The sequence below is a fragment of the Phaethon lepturus genome, unplaced genomic scaffold (genome assembly GCF_000687285.1).
Source record: "Phaethon lepturus isolate BGI_N335 unplaced genomic scaffold, ASM68728v1 Scaffold47911, whole genome shotgun sequence".
NCBI lineage: Eukaryota > Metazoa > Chordata > Aves > Phaethontiformes > Phaethontidae > Phaethon > Phaethon lepturus.
This window is the reverse complement of record NW_010516466.1, coordinates 1449-19956: the sequence shown is the minus strand read 5'-3', so window position 1 is coordinate 19956 and position 18508 is coordinate 1449. Positions and strand designations below refer to the sequence as shown.

Sequence of the window (18508 nt, the reverse complement as noted above, 5' to 3'; positions counted from 1 at the left end):
CAGGCTGACCGCACCATGGTGGGGAGCGACTTCACGTCCGGCTCCAGGGTGCCGCCGGGCTCGGTGCACAGCACTTTATTTAATGTGCTGCTGAGGTGCAGGGAGCACAGCCCAAGTTTCGTGCAGCGATGGGTAGAGGGGCCCGTTATTTAACGGAGGTCTGAATGCCCTGGAAGCTGCACTCGGGTACCCAAGACATTGTCTCTGCTCTAGATCTGTTCCAGCCTAGGTGATGGCACGAGCTGTGAAGTGTTGTGGTTTTTTTTAATCCTGAGCATGTTACCAGCTGGTAGTATCAAAAGGTGCAGTTTACAGCTGTGACATAAACTTTCCTCATTTATAATGACAGCATATCACTCACTGGAATAGTCACCAGAAAAAAAAAAAAAAAGATTATTGGGCACAGTTTCCAAACATGTTGTGTTTTGCCTGGTCTGGAAGATTTTGTATATGTTTGAGACTGAGGAAGGCAAAGGATGCAGCAAGATTAGCAAACTTTGTAAGTGTGCTTAACCGTGATGCTGCTTGATTTTTGATTTTTCTCCACACCCTTGTGCCCCAGGATGTGGTTGTCAGTGAAGTTGTCATTTGCTGAAATGTGTTTGATCAGACACCAGTTTCCAGGATTGTAGTGAAAACACCATAGTAGTATGTCAAGATGTAATTAAACCTTAATCTACTTAAGGTATCTTAAAATATATTGTCCAAGTGGACTGGGTGAACCAGAAGGCAGGTTGCTGAAGGCTTTAGTCCCCAGATGATACTGTGCCTTTGCTGAATTCCTCTCTTTCAGTTTGTTTTTAATGACTTTGTCACCATTGTATCGGAACTTTTCCTTTTGTCTCTAAATGAACAGGTCGAGATGACACAAGTGGAGAACCAGGTTATCTTGTTTATACAGCGCTTGGGCAGGAAAGCTGGCCTAGTGATTAGGACCTGTATTCAGGAGGGAGAGTCAATCTTCATCTTCTCTATAGTTTTCCAGCTTGAGCCAGCTTCAGAAACGACACTCAAAGAGCAGATGTTCCATACTTTCTCAAAAATGGGCTTGTCTGAGGGTGTTTTTTTTTTTTTGTTAAAAAACAAACAAACAAAAAAGAAAGAAAAGTGAAGAAAAGAGAAAATCACCAGCCCACTTCTTAAGAAAATCCTTTTGTCTTGTAATCTTTTGATAATTCCCACCTTAAGAATGCATCCTGCTGTACCAAATATTTGTGTTGTGCTCTAACCTGGATTTCTCCCGAGACCTCAACTTGTCATTTGTATTACAAACAATACTCCACAAAAGTGTCAGTTTTTGTAAGAATTTCAGGAGTCTGCTTCCTGCAGGAGTGGTTCCTTGTGGTACGAAGGAAGGATGATAAACTGGTTCCTTCCATTATTTGGGTTACTGCATCCCTCCTTCCCTGGAAGAGTAGGTGTTCTGGGTTCGCTTCTAGCACTGAAGTGCAGGCAGGGTGAGATCCTAAATGAATAATATTTGACAGTGCAGGGCGAAATCATCTGTAGTCCTTGGAGTACGTGATGAAGTTATACCAAGGAAATAAACTAGAAAAAAGTGTGAGGTTAGCATGACTTTAAATGAACAGCTGTGCTTATGTTGTGTTTACGTTGTACTTGCCTGTACGGGCTTGATGTAAGAAACAAAAATAGGCATGAATGCTTCATTCTATAGCATGGAGCTGGTAGAATAAATCTTTAGAGGAGCCAGTTAGGACTTGCACAAGCAGTTTGTTTCATCCTGGGCCTACAGGTGGCAAGAGACCATGAGTTTCCTTCTTAGGGTAACTCCTTGGAGCATTTCCACCCTGCACCTCATACTGAAATAGATACCTGGCCAGTACTCAAGTATTAGGATCTCTTGAAGCAGAGGGCGGGTGTACTGATTGGGAAGGGGCTGTGCTCACTTGGTCAGTAGTGCTGCTTCTGGTTTCTAATCCCAGCCCCATTTTAGCCCAAGGGAATTCCCTCTTTCACTTACCTCTCGAACTCTGCAAAACCCGATAGACACCCACCCCGCATAGTCTCTCCAAGACCAGCTCTCCCCAGAGCTGCAAAGAAGTGCAGAATGCTTTTGAAGGTTAGAGAGATTAGCTGCTAATTTATGAAATCTCACTGTTAATCACTTATATGTATTCAAATCATTGAAAACAGGCAAGCTTTCTCGAGTTTTCACAGGCTCAGTGGAAAGAAATTAGGTAAAGTGAGGGCAGACTCAAAAGTGTCAAACCCTTTCTCCAGAGCAAAGAGGTGTAGGAACTGAAATAAAAGGATGTGAGTATAGGTGTGTGTTTCTTCCTTTATTTTTATTTATTTTTGATACTTATTTAAGCAAGGTAAATCCAAAGTGGGGTGGGGAAATTCCATTCAAATGTGATTTAGAAAAGCAGACTGAGGCAGACAACTTACAGGGAAGAGATAATTATGAAAAAGAGTAAAGTGTAGTAGTAAGTCTTAGCAGTTGGGTAGTGAGTAGGTATCTCGATCAGTACTTACTATGTAGTGGTTTGTAGAGAACTGACATTACTATAAGCACAGTGGGTCTGTTTTTCAGGATGTGTAGTAATGTCTCATGCACTGACAAGGGAAATCAGGCCCCTGATGTCTTTCATATTGTGTTTTTAGGGCAGGCTGTCCCACAATGGATGGGGGAGATGGTACTGCTGACCTTGTGATTAACAAGAGGTTTGTGTCAGAATCGGAGCTAGAGGAGCGGCGAAAGAGAAGGCAAGAGGAATGGGAAAAGGTTCGAAAACCTGAGGATCCAGAAGGTATGGGATAGATTTTAATAATTATAGGAAAGAGACTGGAAAATATTTCACTTCTGTGCGAAACAGATATAAAAGGTAATAGCTTGTATTCTACAAGTTCAAAAGGTTTTTACTTGAAGGAACTAAGCACTGTTGGTGATTTAGTGTTTTTAACATACAGTCTCATTTCCTGATTTGTTCCTTCCTTTCAGAATGCCCTGAGGAGGCGTATGACCCACGTTCGTTGTATGAAAGACTTCAGGAACAGAGAGAAAAGAAGCAGCAGGAGTTTGAGGAGCAATTTAAATTCAGTAAGCACCAGCAGTTACTATTTTGAACTGAAACTCATCAGACTGCCTGTATTGTGTGCAACAGCTGTATACAACATCTCATTAAGGGACATATCTGGGTGTCTTGTCTCTCTCAGAGAGAGAGAGGCTTCAGAAAAGTATTACTGAAATTTTGTCTTTTTCAAGGGTGGTAGATGTTCCTGCCGATGACATTGTTCTGGGCACCAAGACAGCACCGCACACGTGTGAAACTCAAAAGTTGCTTGCAGTTTTGAAGCTGCATTCCTGTATAGGCTTATTTTGCACATTAAATAAATAAAAAAAAAAAACCCTCTGATAGCACTCCATGGAAAAGTGGAAATATAACATGGTTTTGTGACGCTTGAACTCATGCTTTAACACAAGACCCTCCTATTTGAATCAGTAAAACAAAATCCTGTTCCAGCAGCTGTTACATTTCCAAGCTGTAATTAGTTGACGCAAAAGTGATTTGAGACTCAGGATTACTATTTGGAAGAAGTAAACATACAGGAGTTGATTCAAAATAGATATTTAACTCTTCTAATGAAATGGAAACCTAATTTTTACTGATGTTGGTATTTCTGGTTTTATGGAAAAATTATTTGTATTTTATCACCTGTATAGATGATAATGAGAACTAGAAAATTATTAGTCAACCATTTTGGGAAAAAGGGAGCTATTGGCTCTATCTAAAGAGAAGTGAGGATGATACTGTGGGACTCCATTTTAAGGTGGATTCTGATTGATTTTGGTTCTTTAGCTGGAAGCCTTACCCTCAAACTATTGTGTTCTTTAAGCTCCAGTTTGCATAACTGCCTTCTGTCTAGAATTTCTCTTGTGCTTGGGATGCAACAAAACTATGTTTTACCTTTAACTGAGGCACAGTTTTGAGTTCTGTTCAATAGGACTCCCTGGCCTTGCAAATGCTATCGAGTGCATTATTGATTACCATGATTGCCTTTCCAGTTTTGTGGTAGACACTTTTAGAATCATTCCAGTAGCCACGTTTCTTTGGGAGAGGTAAGTGGGAGGAACTGACTAACTAAAGATCAGTGTTGGATGGACTGTGGGCCACTAGTTTACCTCATCAGAGTTCAGCCCAGTTTAGCCATTAGTGGCAAGATTTGTCCCCTAATGTGCTTGAATTTGCCTTAAAATGTTCGTGTTTTCTCTATCCGTGGGCAATTTTTGAGGAGTAGAAAATGAGTTCTGCTTTACTGCACTGTCATTCTGATCAGTCAGAATTGATGGTGGGACTTGGGAGGAGAAACACTCTTAATGCTGAGAATTGTGTTTGTATAAACATATAAACGTAGTTACTCTAAGCTTTTTGTGTAGATAAAAACCAGTACACAGACTAGCAGGTCTTCTTTCTGCTAGGTTATTCAGCATTGCAAGAAAGCCTGTCTTCAAAGTAAAATAATTTTAGTAGAACGTTACAGCATTTTAAATGAAAAATAATACTAGCATTCTCCAAAATGCAACTTATAAAATTTTCTTTCTGAAAAATTATGGTAACCAAAATAAGGATAAGTGAAAGTTATTTCCTGTCTCTTAAGTTTTGCTTGTGTTTTTGGTAGTGAAAAGTGGAAAGTAGAGATAGCAGCATTAATCATAGAAGAGTTTGGGTGGGAAGGGACCTTTTAAAGGCCATGTAGTCCAACGCCCCTGCCATGAGCAGGGACATCTTCAACTGGATCAGGTTGGTCAGAGCCCCGTCCAACCTGACCTGCAATTTTGCCAGGGATGGGGCATCAACCACCTCTCTGGGCAACCTGGGCCAGGGTTTCACCACCCTTATTGTGAAAAATTTCTTCCTTATAGCTAGTCTAAATCTCTTTTAGTTTAAAACCATTACCTCTTGTGCTATTGCAACAGGCCCTGCTCTGTCTGTCCCCATCTTTCTTCTGAGCCCCCTTGGAGTACTGGCAGGCTGCAATAAGGTCTCCCCAGAGCCTTCTTTCTCTAGGGTGAACACCCCCAACTTCTCAGGCTGTCCTCACAGCAGAGCTGTTCCATCCCCCTGATCCTTTTTGTGGCCGCCTCTGTACTCACTCCAACAGCTTTGTGTCTTTCCTGTGCTGAGGGCTCCAGAGCTTAATGCATTGAAATCTCCAAGTGTACCTACAGGAGTCTTTCCAGCTGGAGAGCTTCCGGTTTACTTCAGTACACTTTTGATCCAAATCACCTCTGGTGATGTGACTAAGCAATTCTTGTCCAAGTAGCCACCAGAAAACTGACCACTATCAACCTAGATAGGAAAGGCCTATAAATACTGTCTAAATTAATTGTTTCCCTTGCTGAGTTATGTTAGATCTGCAATGTCTTCCCTTTGGTTGAGGAAACCTGTAAACCAAGTGCTGGAATGAGAAGCATCCCTGAGAGGGGGTAACTGAGAAGTAAACCAGCTGCTGATTTTGAGGCAACCCTTGCAGAATAAGAGATACCTGCTAACCTGGAGAACAAAACCTGCTGCAGACTGTTTAGTAGGGAATCATGTCAGCTATAAGGATCTCTGTGGCTGCTTCTCTTCGTTTGCACATCAGGCAAGCAGAAAATGAAATTAATTCATGTCACTTGCTTCAGAAAATGTCAGGAGTTTCACTACTTCTGCTGTCTGTTTGAAGGGGCCATCAGCAGTAGTGAATGCTGCAAGTTACTGTTTAAAGATTTACGAATGAGCTCTGCGTTCTGATACTTGGAAAGAGCAGAGCTCAGCCTTTAAAAAGTAGCCTCAAAGAATAATTGATTTGTAGAGCTCTTCTGTCAAAGACAGAAGCTTGCCAATTATCAGTGTAAATGGATTTCTTGGCTTGCCATTGAAGTGAGTAGGACTTGACTATGTGGGTGAAAAAAGAAAAAGGCGACCTCAGGTAAAAGCCTAAAAATCCTCCTATGGAATTAAATTCTAATGAAGACTAAAGGTGATGTTTGGGTTAAGATTTCTCAGGCTGACTACAAACAGCAAGATGTGGTCTTTCTAAAAAGTATTTTTTTATTAACTTTCTAACTAAATCATTTCATTGAGAGATGTTGAACATTTGCAGAACAGAAAATAAAGAACTTTCCTACTGCACTAGCACATACTTTCTTTAAACTAGGGTAGCATGTTCAGAAAGAATTTATTTTTATTTGGAAGTTAGGAATTGTTTTGCTTGTACTTTTCTTTTTTTTAAACAGATACTAATCTCGGTTAAGTTACTAATTGTTTGCTTTAAGAAAATGTACTTCCTATTTTGAGGCAAGATTTATGGGAGAAGTAATGTGTTTTTTCCAGTTATTGCTTGATTTAAGAAAGATTCTGAGGAGACAGGCTTAAACTCCGTGTCTGAAACCAAAACAGCAAATATATCATTGCTTAACGTGGTTATTCCTTGTTTTGTGTAACCTGTTCCAAATGGCATTTCAGAACTGCAAAGGGCTGCTTGTGTGAAAACTCGGTCGATTTTCCTTGACTGTATCAGCAAGGTCAATAGTATTTCATGGCTTCCTGTGAATTGTGTCTTGCCTTTCTCTGTAGTAATAGTGTTGTGTTCAAACTGTGTTAGTTTGTTGTAGTTTGTGTGCTTGAGTGTGTAAGAGTTTTAGCTTGTTAAGTATCATTAACCGGGAAGTATTTTTACTCCTTAATTACAGAAGCCAGCAGGTAGCTTGTGGGTTTTGCTTTGTGCCCTTTACTTGGCACAGCAGCGTGACTGCTGGAGTACACGATTCATTCAACCACCCAGGACTCTACTGCCTGCATTCGCAGTGACTTCGTGCAAATTGTTCTACCTCAGTAGAACAGTATTAGAAGTATTAGAAATGTCATGTGTGAGATGTGGATACTTGCCTACGTTTATGTGCAGTTTGAAATCATCGGAAAGTGTTCTAAGAGAATGGCAAAGCAATGCAAAATAAATGGCTGCTCCCTAAGTGGTTTTAGCTTACCAATATGCATTCTTTTCCTTTATTCAGAAAATATGGTAAGAGGCTTAGATGAAGATGAGACGCATTTCCTTGATGAGGTTTCTCGGCAGCAAGAGCTACTAGAAAAGCAACGAAGAGAAGAAGAGCTGAAAGAACTAAATGAATACAGAATATCCTTTGCATTAAAATGGCTGGCGGTTATACAGAGGAGGAGAAGAATCTGGGCTGTAGTTTTATTCTGTCATTGACACTCATTCTATAAAACTGCCCTACAGAACATATGCAATGATAGACTTTTAAAGTTTAATGTTTTCATTGTACCTTGGATCTCCCACTGTAATGTTTGATATTTCCCCCCTTCAATCCCCATGTGTCTGGTATTTTTCTTACCTTCTCCCTGTTGATTGGGGTTTTTTCCTCCCTTATTGAGAGCATGAAATACCATAGCTAAAAAGAGAAAGAGAACATAAAAGAAAAACAGCCTATTACTTCTAATCTTTTGCTTTTGTCCTCTTATTGAAAAGCAGCATGTTCTTGTTTGTTTTTTTAACTGCATATTGGCTGTTTCTAACGTACCTATTTGAAATAATGTTTGAATTGTTCTCTCTGTTGTTGTTCTTGAAGTACTAGTTACTTTTTTCCATTGCTGATAACTGCAGGATGAGAAATTAAATGTTAAACAGCTGTGCAGATGCTCTGACTTTCTTCTGGGAAGTCAGTGCCCGTGGAGACTCGGCTCCTTTGGGTACTACAGACTTTTAGGCAGTACTAAGGGCAAGACAATTTGGCGTTGCTGTTAAATGCCAAGTCTTCATGAATATGTGCTACAAAACAATGTAGGATGCTTTTTCTTTCTTATCAGTGCAGCCAAGGGAGGCTGGAATGATTTGAGGATTTCTGTGCTACGCTAAATGTTGGGGTTTTTTTGAGGTTTACTGAATCTGTGCAGAACCTGATGGTTTCTTTGCCTCCCAATGAAAATCATTGCTTTTAAGTCATCAGTGAACAAAGCACAAGTTCTCAAGGATGCTTTAGTATAAATGAAGAGCTTGTGGACACAAGCAGGTGACCAAAAACAGTCAGCAAATAAAGCTGAATAGTGCCAGTGCTACAAAGATGTACGTTACCTTGTATTAATGATTTTCAACTTAAGGCCTGTGCTCTGTGAAGAGCATCTAAGTTATCTCAGTAATGCCTTTATGAAAAAGCAATACTGATGCGTTTTTCTATGTCAGAAATAGGCTGTAAGTTGATTGATGGATTTGGAATATTTTCTTGATTTGTTGTATGTAATAATGGGATGTTCATGGGATATATTTAGTTTCGGTGGTGGTTGCTTGCGGGTCTGGCTGATGCAGGGCTGCGCAGTGTAAGATTATGCTGTGGAAGCAGCTGACAGCTCTAGTTAGGTCACATACGTCTGGGGTGAACCATACCAGCCCAGAGGGAATCTATGTTGTCTTGAATTAGCCACATAACACACTGATCCCTGAATTTACCAAGCAGAGCCTGTTCAAGACGTACAGGCACATCTAACTTCAGTCTTTACAGTCTTAATAATATCATCTGGCTCTATGTTTGAAATCTTGCTGTGAATTAAACTGTAGAATATATTGCTGATGGGGTGGGGGGAAAGACAATGTTTTATAGTCACCTCATGAGAAACTGAGAGGTTTTGCCCATTCAGTTTTCTTTTTTTATTTTTAATTTTTTTTATTTAACCATAATATTTCAAGCAACCTCAGAGCAAGGTGGTATTCTTTTAAAATGCAAAAGATATTTTTGTATCTGCAGGTTGTTACTAGTGGTTTATCACTACAGTGACAAAAACCAGTGGGTACTAGGTAAATATGCTGGTTCTATAGGAACTGTTCAAGTGCTCTTCTGAACTAATAAGAGGAATGTCAATGCACCGGGTTTGATTATTTGGTGTTTTTTGTGGTATAACATCCAATTTAAGCTACCCAGAGGCATTAATTTAATGGTAAAACCTACGTCAGTATTCAAGTACAGAGCTTTTTTTTCTTTCTTATTTTCTTCATTTTTTTAGGTTGAACAATCATGGAATCATATCTTAAGGATAAATGTGCCTTGGAATATGTTAATGTGCTCTCGAGCATAAGCAATTCATATGCATGGATGCATAGGAATTTCACTTCCTCCTACACGAACAACTAGGGTTTTTTTGCTCCTTACCCTGTCCAGATCCCACTGGTCTGACAGTGTTTAAAGATTTGCAGATTTTTTTTTTTTTTTTTTTTTTTTTTTAAGCCAGTTCCAAGAAGTGTTCAAGAACAACATCCTCTTGTCTTAAATCCTGTGTAAATGCGGGAGAGGTCCCTCTCCAAGAAGCAGGTTTTACTGTAGGACAGCTTTTTTAATGCAGTTGATATTTGAGAGGTTTATTTCTAATGTAGTCTTCCAGAGAGAGGACACTTCTTGGCTAGGTATAGTGTTATATTTGCTAACGACAGCAGTACATATAAAATCTCTGTTTAAAATGTGCTATGTCTCTGCTACTTGAGGAGTGTTAAGAGAATGGCAGCCTGGATAGGAGTGAAAAGCCTGTAATTTGGTATCTTTTAAAAGAAAAATATTTGAGTGCCTCAGCCGGGCTTTTGTAGCGCAGTACTGGAATATAACAAGGTAATGAACGTAAATGTGGAAGCTGAACACTGCAGTTTGTGGTGTTGTGTGTTGCAACATTAAACCATATTTGACAATGAGCTTTCAAATTGCTTCTGATAGCCACGGGATGGCACTCCTGTGCCATCTTAAAAAAATAAATAAAATTGAACAGTCTGGTTTTGACTGAGAAGACTTTCAGTTGAGGCAGGGAGCAGTCTGGGTTACTGCTGTATCCTTAGGAAAATAAAATAAGGAATGGCATCTGAACACTCCTAATTGTAAAGTGATTGGAGACTTTGAGTGTGTCGCTTCAAAGGAAGGTGTAAGAGGTTTTGTTTTACAGGTGTTCAGTGGAGGAAACAAACCCTATGACTGCAAATACATGGTCCATCAATATGAAACTCACTATGCAATATTCATCTGCAATAACTGGGGCACGTGTGGAGCTCCACCTTGTGGGTATGTCACCTGATCAGTGGAATCATAGTCGAAGAAGAGACTGGTAGAAAGCCAGATTTAGGGTTATAAACAAATACCCTTTTAAATGAGATGTGCCTTTTCTACCTGTGGTTTAAAAGTTTTGCAGAAACTTTTGTGACTCCACTAGTAGCTCATTAACAAATGGACCTTGCTTCATCAGGTACAGCTGGACATGAACTGTTCTCAGGCACAGGACTAGATCCTGCCACAGAAGGAGACCTGCTCAGTGTGTGTGCAGAGCGAGTGTGCCTTAATAACAGACCAAGCTCCTCCTTATCCTGTCTGAGAACCTGCTTAGGCTTCTCCACATCATTATAGGTTTCAGCTGGATCCCACCTTGCTAACACTGTTTTAAGCTACTTAATTTTTCTGTGCAGTCGCAGCCTTTTTGGGTGAATCTTGGACCACATGGACCCTTCATCAGATCTGTCTCCTTCCTCTTGGGGTTGGTGTTCAAACTGGCAGTAATAGCCTTGTGGCCCTTACAGAGAGATGAGATGAAAAGTTACGACTGGTAAATACCAAAACAGACAATTGAACTGTTTTGCTTTGGTAGGCTGAAGTTTGCTGGGCTCAGCAAAAAGAGGGTTTGAGGAGTAGAAGTGAGCCCACATATTCCTACTTATTTTTTTTGGTAAGGATTAGGGGTTGAAGCAGTGAATTTGAACTAGAAATGTGTTGATCCCCATAGAAGGGGGATGTATCTCTCTATTTATTTTGGTCCAGTCTGACCTTTCTGCTTTTCTAAGACCCTTAGGAAAAGGATGATGGATATGTTTATGGGTGCTGGATGTGTCGTGCATTGTGCCTTTCGAACTTCGGAGAAGCAGCTCCTAGTCTGCTGCCTGGATGTCTTTACAGGGAGAGCTGGTATTGACACCCGAGAGAGCTCTGAACCCAGAGGCTGAAGGCTCTGCTGTTTTGGCCAAAGATGCCAGCTAAATGTCATTACAAATAAGTTTGTTTTGATAGAATATGTGAATGAACTTCACTCGCTGCTGTCAGCAGAGCTGGCTAAATATATCAGAGAGGAAGTGTCTGTTCTCTCTATTCCTTCCTGGTTGATCCTTAACCCTTAATTCACAGCACTCTCACCAAAGTGGGAGTCAGTATGGACCCAAAGAAGGAAACTGAGAAGAAATTGCCCATGAAGTCAGTGGAAAACAAGAACAAATTCTCTCAGGCAAAGCTGTTGGCAGGAGCTGTGAAGCACAGAAGGTTAGTTTCACACCTCTATAAATTCATGAGGAATGGAACCCAGTTAGCAGTGTAAAGCGAGGCAGGCCAAAACTGCCTCCAGAGAGTGAGGTGTGAACCTTAGCCCTAAAGAAAAAAGGGGGGAGGTATAAGAAAAGACCAGCCTTGTTTCTATAGGCTCTTACAAACTGTGGGGAAAAACATGAAGCAATTCAAATAGATAAGCATGTGTAAAGCAAGTGGGTAGACTCTTCATTCTAGACTTCCAGGCTTGGGCAATCCTGCTTGGGGATCTAGAGGAAATCTGTTTTACATCTCTATTTGTAGATATTGGTGTCACCTCACTCATGTGATTTCATTCCGGTTTGCATAATTTATCAGCTGATTTTATCTGTGTCTAAAAAGGATTGTTTTAATTGCTACTGGGAGGCAGCATAGGGGAGACATGGGATATGAGAGAAGAGATTTGTGTACCAGTTTGATCCTCAGGGCATCAGGCAAACTTTCCTTGTTCCTAGCTGATTTGCACAGATACATCAACACCCTTTCCATCCCAGGGAAATGGCAGCTGGGTTTGTGTTGTGTTTGCTGTTTTGATCTTGGCCTGCAAACGCAGCTGCTGGGTGTGCTACAGGTCACGGAGAAACTAGGCATGTGGAACCAGCCATTCACCACAGATGAGTCGTCTAATATGTCTAATATAGATCATTATTCACATGTAGAAGTTCAGTCAGTGTTTCTGAATCTGTCCCAGGGAGTGAGAGATTATTTTAGAAGCTTATCTTGTAAGGTGATGTTTAGCTACCAGTACAGCAGTAGTTGCACGTCTGGAAACTGAAGTAAGCACTTCCACCACCTAATGTGGCAGGGGGTTAGGTAGTTGTTTGGATTTTTGGAGTGCAGAGAAGAGAAACCCTGGACTGATAACAAGCAGCCAACAATGTGGTTTTTGTCTTGTAGCTACTAGCACTTAACCCAGTATATTGTAGAGAAGGCGCTGGCATGTGCTTAGTGGCAGATCTAAAGTCTGCAGATGGCATCTTTTTGAAGGGAGCATTTTAACTGACATGTCAGTGCCATCACAGACTTGCTGTGCAGTCTTCTATTTTTGCCATCTTATCTTTTATTGCAAACTATCCAAAACCAAGTGTAGTACGAGTTCAATGTCTACTCTCTGAGCTTTGTACTTTCCTGTAAAGGATGTATTATTGTTAAAACCTCCCCACATAGAATAACCTTTCATCTGTACTGCATGCTCTGACAGGGACAGAAGAGTTAATGCATAAAAATTCTCATACTTCATCACTTTAGTTCATCACAGCTGAAGCTGGGAAGTATTTGTTTATGTGGATGGCTTAGGATTGGGAACAAGCAAGAGGGGGAAAAAGAAACTAATCAGTGACAATTCAGAGCTATAGAAGTTCTGAAGAGTCAGAAGTCCAAGTAACACTGCTTTCCCCCACCACTACTTTGGACCCAGAAAAGGACCCCTTTCTTTTTTAGTTCAGACACTGCAGCTGTGTGTGAATTGCTGTAAAACCTACTGGGCTTCTTACAGGGTGCAAGATCTCTAGATGTTTTCGAATAGGCTCCCTAGGTGTTTGAAAGAGGGGAATGAAACCCTGGAAGACACCGATGTTGCACCATCAAGCGTGGTAATCATCCACATGGAACCATAGAATGGTTTGGGTTGGAAGGCACCTTTAAAGGCCATCTAGTCCAACCCCCTGCAATAAGCAGGGACATTTTCAACTAGATCAGAGTGCTCAGAGCCCCGTCCAACCTGACCTGGAATGTTCCCAGGGACAGGCCATGTACCACCTCTCTGGGGAACCTGTTCCATGGGCAAGCCTGTGGTTGTTCTGTGGGGTGGCTGAAGCTCAGGTAGTTATTCCTGATCTCCTGTGGGGTACTTCCAGCTGATTAGGCAGCTCAGGGTTACTGTCTAAGAGGTCTGGCTTGGATTCTCAGAGGCGTGTTTCTGTTTCGCAGGTTAACAGGTGATACTTGCAGTGTAGGCGGTGACTCTTTCTAGGGTCCTGCATGTTCCCTCAGGAGCCCCAGTTAACAGCGGTTAGTGGTGGTGATCATCAGGAGACCCTGCTGGCATTTGCTGTAGCGTTTGAGGCAAAGATGTGACTTTAACTTCATGGTAATTTAGTAGCTTATGAGGAACAAGACACTTTCTTCTTTTTTCCACAGTTCAGATGGCGGTAACAGTGTGAAGAGATTGAAACTAGATACTGATCATGATGAAAAGAATCAAGGTATGTCCTGATTTCTGTATGTGGGAAGCTGTCTGTCTCTCACCTGAACAGCAACTGACTTGGTGTTAAATCTGATAGAGAATTGCTTTTCTGCTCCTTCATTATGCAAGACAGCACAGACTGTGGTTGGCATGTTCTCTCTTAAAGCAGTAGAAATGGTAACTATAGGTGCTGACAGCCTGTGTAGGAAGTAGGGCTGGAGGGATCCTCTACAGGTCCTCACCCTATCCCCTGCCTAAACCATTCCTGACAGATGTTTGTCTAAGCTGCTCTTAAATCTCCCCAGATAGAGATTGTGTACCCTCCTTAGGCAGTTTATTCTAATGTTTAACTGATTTTACCCTTAGAGTTTTACCTGATAACTAATAGGAGTCTCCATAGCTGCATTTCAAGCCTAGTGCTTGTCCTGTCAACAGGAGGCATGGAGAACAGATCATCCCTTTCCTCTTCACAGCAGCATTTGACGTATTTGTATACCTCCGCTATTAGCTTTTCATGCTATGAAGTGATCTCGTCCATCCTGAAACCAATTTGTTTCTGAAAATTATGGGGAACTAGAAGAAAAATTAAGTTGTGTTTCAGTCTTAGCTGTCAGGTCTGCAGTTGACTTCCTGTCAAGATACCCTGACACAAACAGGGTGAGCTGCAATTGTGTAATGACAACCCGAGGCGCTTCCTGAATCTCCTTCTGTTCAGTAAACTTTCAGAACACTGGAAGTAATTAATTAGCCGTGGAAGATGGGAGATGTTGACTAGCAGAGCAATGGAATAAAACTTTTCTCCAACTATGCTGTTATATCACAAAAAAAAAATTAATTTACACAAAGCGGAGCTATTTATTCTTATTTAGTGGGTTTGGTATTTGACAGGCATCAAACTGACAGCTTTAGAATAAAAATCTGTAATGCCAGCATAGAGTTGGGCTTAAACTAGTGATGAGGGAAAAAAAAATCACCTGAGGTTGCAAGTCCTTCCTGTCAGAATAGCTTTATTGTAGCGTAAAGCTGCCTTATGCTTTAATTAAATGCTGCAATCATCCACCACTGATGTGGCAATAGCAGGTGAATGATGGCAGTTCCTGGGCTGAATAAAAGCCCTTTCCTGCGCTCTCATTTTTGACTGAGGTACCTTTCTTTCAGAAAAACCATCCTGTGTCCCCTTGGGGAGCAGCTCAGTGGGAGGCTCCACGGTCCACTGTCCCCCAGCAGCCGTGTGCATTGGGATCCTGCCTGGCCTGGGCGCCTACTCGGGAAGCAGTGATTCGGAGTCCAGCTCGGATAGCGAAGGCACTATTAATTCCACTGGAAAGATTGTCTCTTCTGTCTTTCGTAGCAACAGTTTCTTTGATGGTCCATAACGAAATCCCTCCGTGTGTAATGTAGTGCAGAGTATCTTCCAAAGCCCTGATGGATGCTTGATGCATCCTTCTGCCCCAAATATAATCTTTCTAGCTAACGTCTCAACTTTAATACACTCAGATACTCCTGAAATAACTCATTATATCTCTCTTTTTTTTTTTTTTTTTTACTTTTCCCCCAACTTTCCATTTCTGGGGTGCATACTGAGCCTGGAAGAAAGGCTGCCATCCTAAACCAGAAGGCACATCTAGTAATGTAATGAAGGTCTGAGGATAAGAAGGAGAGAGCTTTATCTTTTAAAATGCTTACGGAAGGAAAGAATTCTGGTGATCGAAGTTTATACAAGACTAACAGGCAAAAAATACTCACTTGAAACAGTGCAGTCTTGTAGAAACAGCCATGTGTTCTGTTTTAAAATGTCATTTTTATTCTGTATTTGAGAAATGGGGGCAGAACAAAAATCAAGCAGATGGTGAAGTGTAGATTGCCATGACACTGTAAAGAAGTTTTAGTGTTACATGATTAAAGACATTCTGAATGCATTTTGTTATCTCTGCTTGTGCCATTCATAATTGTTCCCATTCCATTAAGCAGTTTCTCCTCTAGCCAGCCAGCCCCTTCCTCAAACTGCCGTCCAGGAGAAGTGCAAGCCAGCCTCCTACAAATGCAGAGATGGTGGTGGAAAACTCTTGTTCTGAGTGAGTTCAAAGGAGCTGCAGTTGGCTGTTCTGCTCAAAGGCCATTGCTCCTGCACTGGCACTTGACAAGTCATTCAGCCATTCTGCAGCAGTGTCCTGAAGAGCGTGAATCCAGAGTGTGGGGGATCATAGAATCATAAAATCATGAGGGTTGGAAAAGACCTTTAAGATCATCAAGTCCAACCATTGACCCAACACCACCATGCCCACTAAAGTACCTCCCGAAGTGCCATGTCTACATGTTTTTTTGAACACCTTTGAACTGGATACCCCGGTTCAGCCAAATCTCTTTGGGCAGAAGCTGGAGAACTCCACCATCCTTTGTAGCTGGTGGTTGTTGAAGTTGTATTGGACTTAAGAAGCCTTACATGGGCATGTTTATGGGTGATGTGGACCAGGGAGCCAGGCATGAGTGAGAAGCAGGCTACGAAAGCCGAGGGCCTGTCCTTTCTGCCCCTGTGTGCCAACATCGCTGATGGGAGGTTGTGGGGTTGGAACAGCTCAGCTCAGCTGCTCGGAGGTGAAAATGTCTTTGTGACAGCCTCCCTCGCAGCAGTCCTGCTCTATGTACTGCACTCCGAAGTACGTGCACTTCTATGTGCGTGCCAAAGGGCAGTGATCTGAACGTGGCGCCAAGCAACGTGTAAGAGAGCGGCTGGGATAAAAGCAGTGAAACCTGCAGGCCTTTAGTAGGATTCGTCTCTTAGCTTGAGTGTTGAACTCTCCTCATTTCCTTTGGGAGAGTTACGCTCACACGGAAGCTATCCTTGGCCAAATTCCCTTTCAGTTTGCATGACCCTGTTCCACAATGGAATCTTTACAAACACGCTGTAATTCTTCCTCTGTTCTGGGCTGCCTGGCACCTCTTGGGTTTGCTCCAGAGTTGTTCCTGCCTCTTCTCTAGCTACTGTAATTATGGCGCTTTCAGGTGGAAAATAGCTAGATCTCTTGCTGCCTCCCTAATGCTTGCCTTTTGATGACTTTCATCGTACTTAGCTGTGGAGTGAAATGGAAGCGGTACACCAAAAAATGCCTGTTTTTCTTGAAAGCTGCATTTGCAAGAGCCTTGAGCAGTTGGAGGAGAGATGTAGGTGTCCTTCCCCAGCATTAAGCTAGATCAATAATCTCTCTATAGAGTCAGAACAGCCAGGCCTGGCTGTGAGCATGCTGGGGCCATTTTCCTGAGTGATATTTTGTGCAACTGCAGTCAAAATGGCTGATTTAGACTGAAATTTATAATGGGATTTGGCAGCAAGTTGTGGGCAGACATGGTGGTGGTGGTCGTCCACGGGGGCTGCGGGTGAGGCCAGGACATGGTGCTGCTGGATACGTCGGACCACGCAAGGCCAGGAGAAGATGTAATTCAGTAAAAGCAGGCGTGAGAGCCCCCCTGCTTTCCTCTTCTTCCCAGAAGAGCAGGAGTAGGGTACTTGGGGAACGCCTTTAGCTCCTGCAAGCCTTTGGGTCTGAGTCACCTCTGCTGTTCTCATGGCCTGGCCCGTGTAAACAAACTGCAGAGCTGTCCCGGCTCGTCACTCCATCCGTTGGTCCCGTTTACCTTCTTGCAGTCTCAAGTCATCTGACATTAAAATAACTTCAGTGCACTGAGGGACGAGCTGGGACATGAAGAGTGCAAGGGATGGAGGGTAAATCAGACCTTCTTGGAACAGCATCTGTGGCAGTAACCTTGCCCCAGGGCAGACGTGCTGGAGAAGAACGGCTGGCTCCGGCAGCTCTGTCATTTAGTGGCAGATTTAGATTCTTGTTTTGTTTTGTTTGTTTTTAAAGACGGTTCTCTCTTTGCCATCGCTGCATAGCGTGTGCTTCATCCCCTCCCCAGGGACAGCTTCATAAACCGCTTGTTGTCTGTGCTTAGTTGTTAAAGCTTCAGAGAGGTGTTAAAAAAAAAGACAAACCCCCACAAACACTCGACTAGCAGAAGAGCTTACTAGCTAGTGCAGCTGCATGTGAAGTTCTCTTCTGGAAAGAAAAAAACCCCCAAATTTTCCAGAGCAACAGACTTTGATCTGGAAGCTGAGCTGTATACAGCATTATTTTTAAATGAGCCACCCTTCAAAGGCTGCTTCTCCATGTGGAAAAGGGTGGTGGTGGTTGTTTTTTTCCCCTTCCGGGGGGCTTTGCAAGGCAAGCCCTTCATGGAGCAGTCCCACCTCTCCGGAGGGATGGGTCGTCACCCAGACCCACGCTTCGGGCCTCACCGTCAGCTTAGGCTCCAGGCTTCGGCCGAGCCGTGGGGCTGCTCGGGGCAGCTGGTGGCTCAGCGTCAGCGGTGCCAACCGCGCGATTGCTAGCGGTGGTCGGTGGCAATGAGCACAGCCAGTAGCATGCACGTGCAAATGGCCTCCAGGCTTCACCTGGAGAGACACCAACCTCCCACTGCAAGGGCTTTCGCTAGCGGGGAGAAGTCTGTCAAGTCAAGTCTGCTTCGGTTTGGAGTGAGGCTGGTGATCCCCGCAGTATATTCGGCTTTGGACCTGCCAGCTTCAAAAGACCTTAATCTAGTTAATGGCGGAAGAAAGCAGCAATTAGCACTGAAGATAGCACATTGCTGACGAGCTGCTGGAGAGCAGGATTTCATCACCCAGCCCATCTCCTCCCAGGCAGCAGGGAGCTTTTGTTACCCAGACTTGGAAAAGGTTCTGGAGATGAAGCAGCAGTGAACCACGAAGCTCCCTTTGCTGGTTTGTTGTGGGTTCACTGGTGTTCTCCCGAGCACACGCGTGTGCACACAGACACCAGCCCCTTGCCCTCGGCTCGGGCAGGCGCCGAGAGCAGACGGGGGCGAGTGAGGGGATGCTGCCCTCAATGGGACATCCGTATTCACCTCCGCCCTCAGTCAATCACCCTCCGGCACGCTGCCGTTGATGGCCCGGGGCTGATCCCGCGGCA

General features: G+C 42.9%; 1 protein-coding gene across 1 annotated transcript; it reads left to right on the top strand.

The window, feature by feature from the left end:
* The first annotated feature begins 2632 nt into the window (after positions 1-2632).
* On the top strand, positions 2633-15438 carry FAM192A (family with sequence similarity 192, member A). Its single transcript, XM_010296063.1, has 6 exons — positions 2633-2771; positions 2963-3061; positions 7019-7140; positions 11163-11296; positions 13478-13542; positions 14682-15438. Exons 1-6 carry the CDS (start codon positions 2642-2644, stop codon positions 14897-14899), a joined length of 768 nt encoding a protein of 255 aa, XP_010294365.1. The 5' UTR covers positions 2633-2641; the 3' UTR covers positions 14900-15438.
* The last annotated feature ends 3070 nt before the right edge of the window (positions 15439-18508 follow it).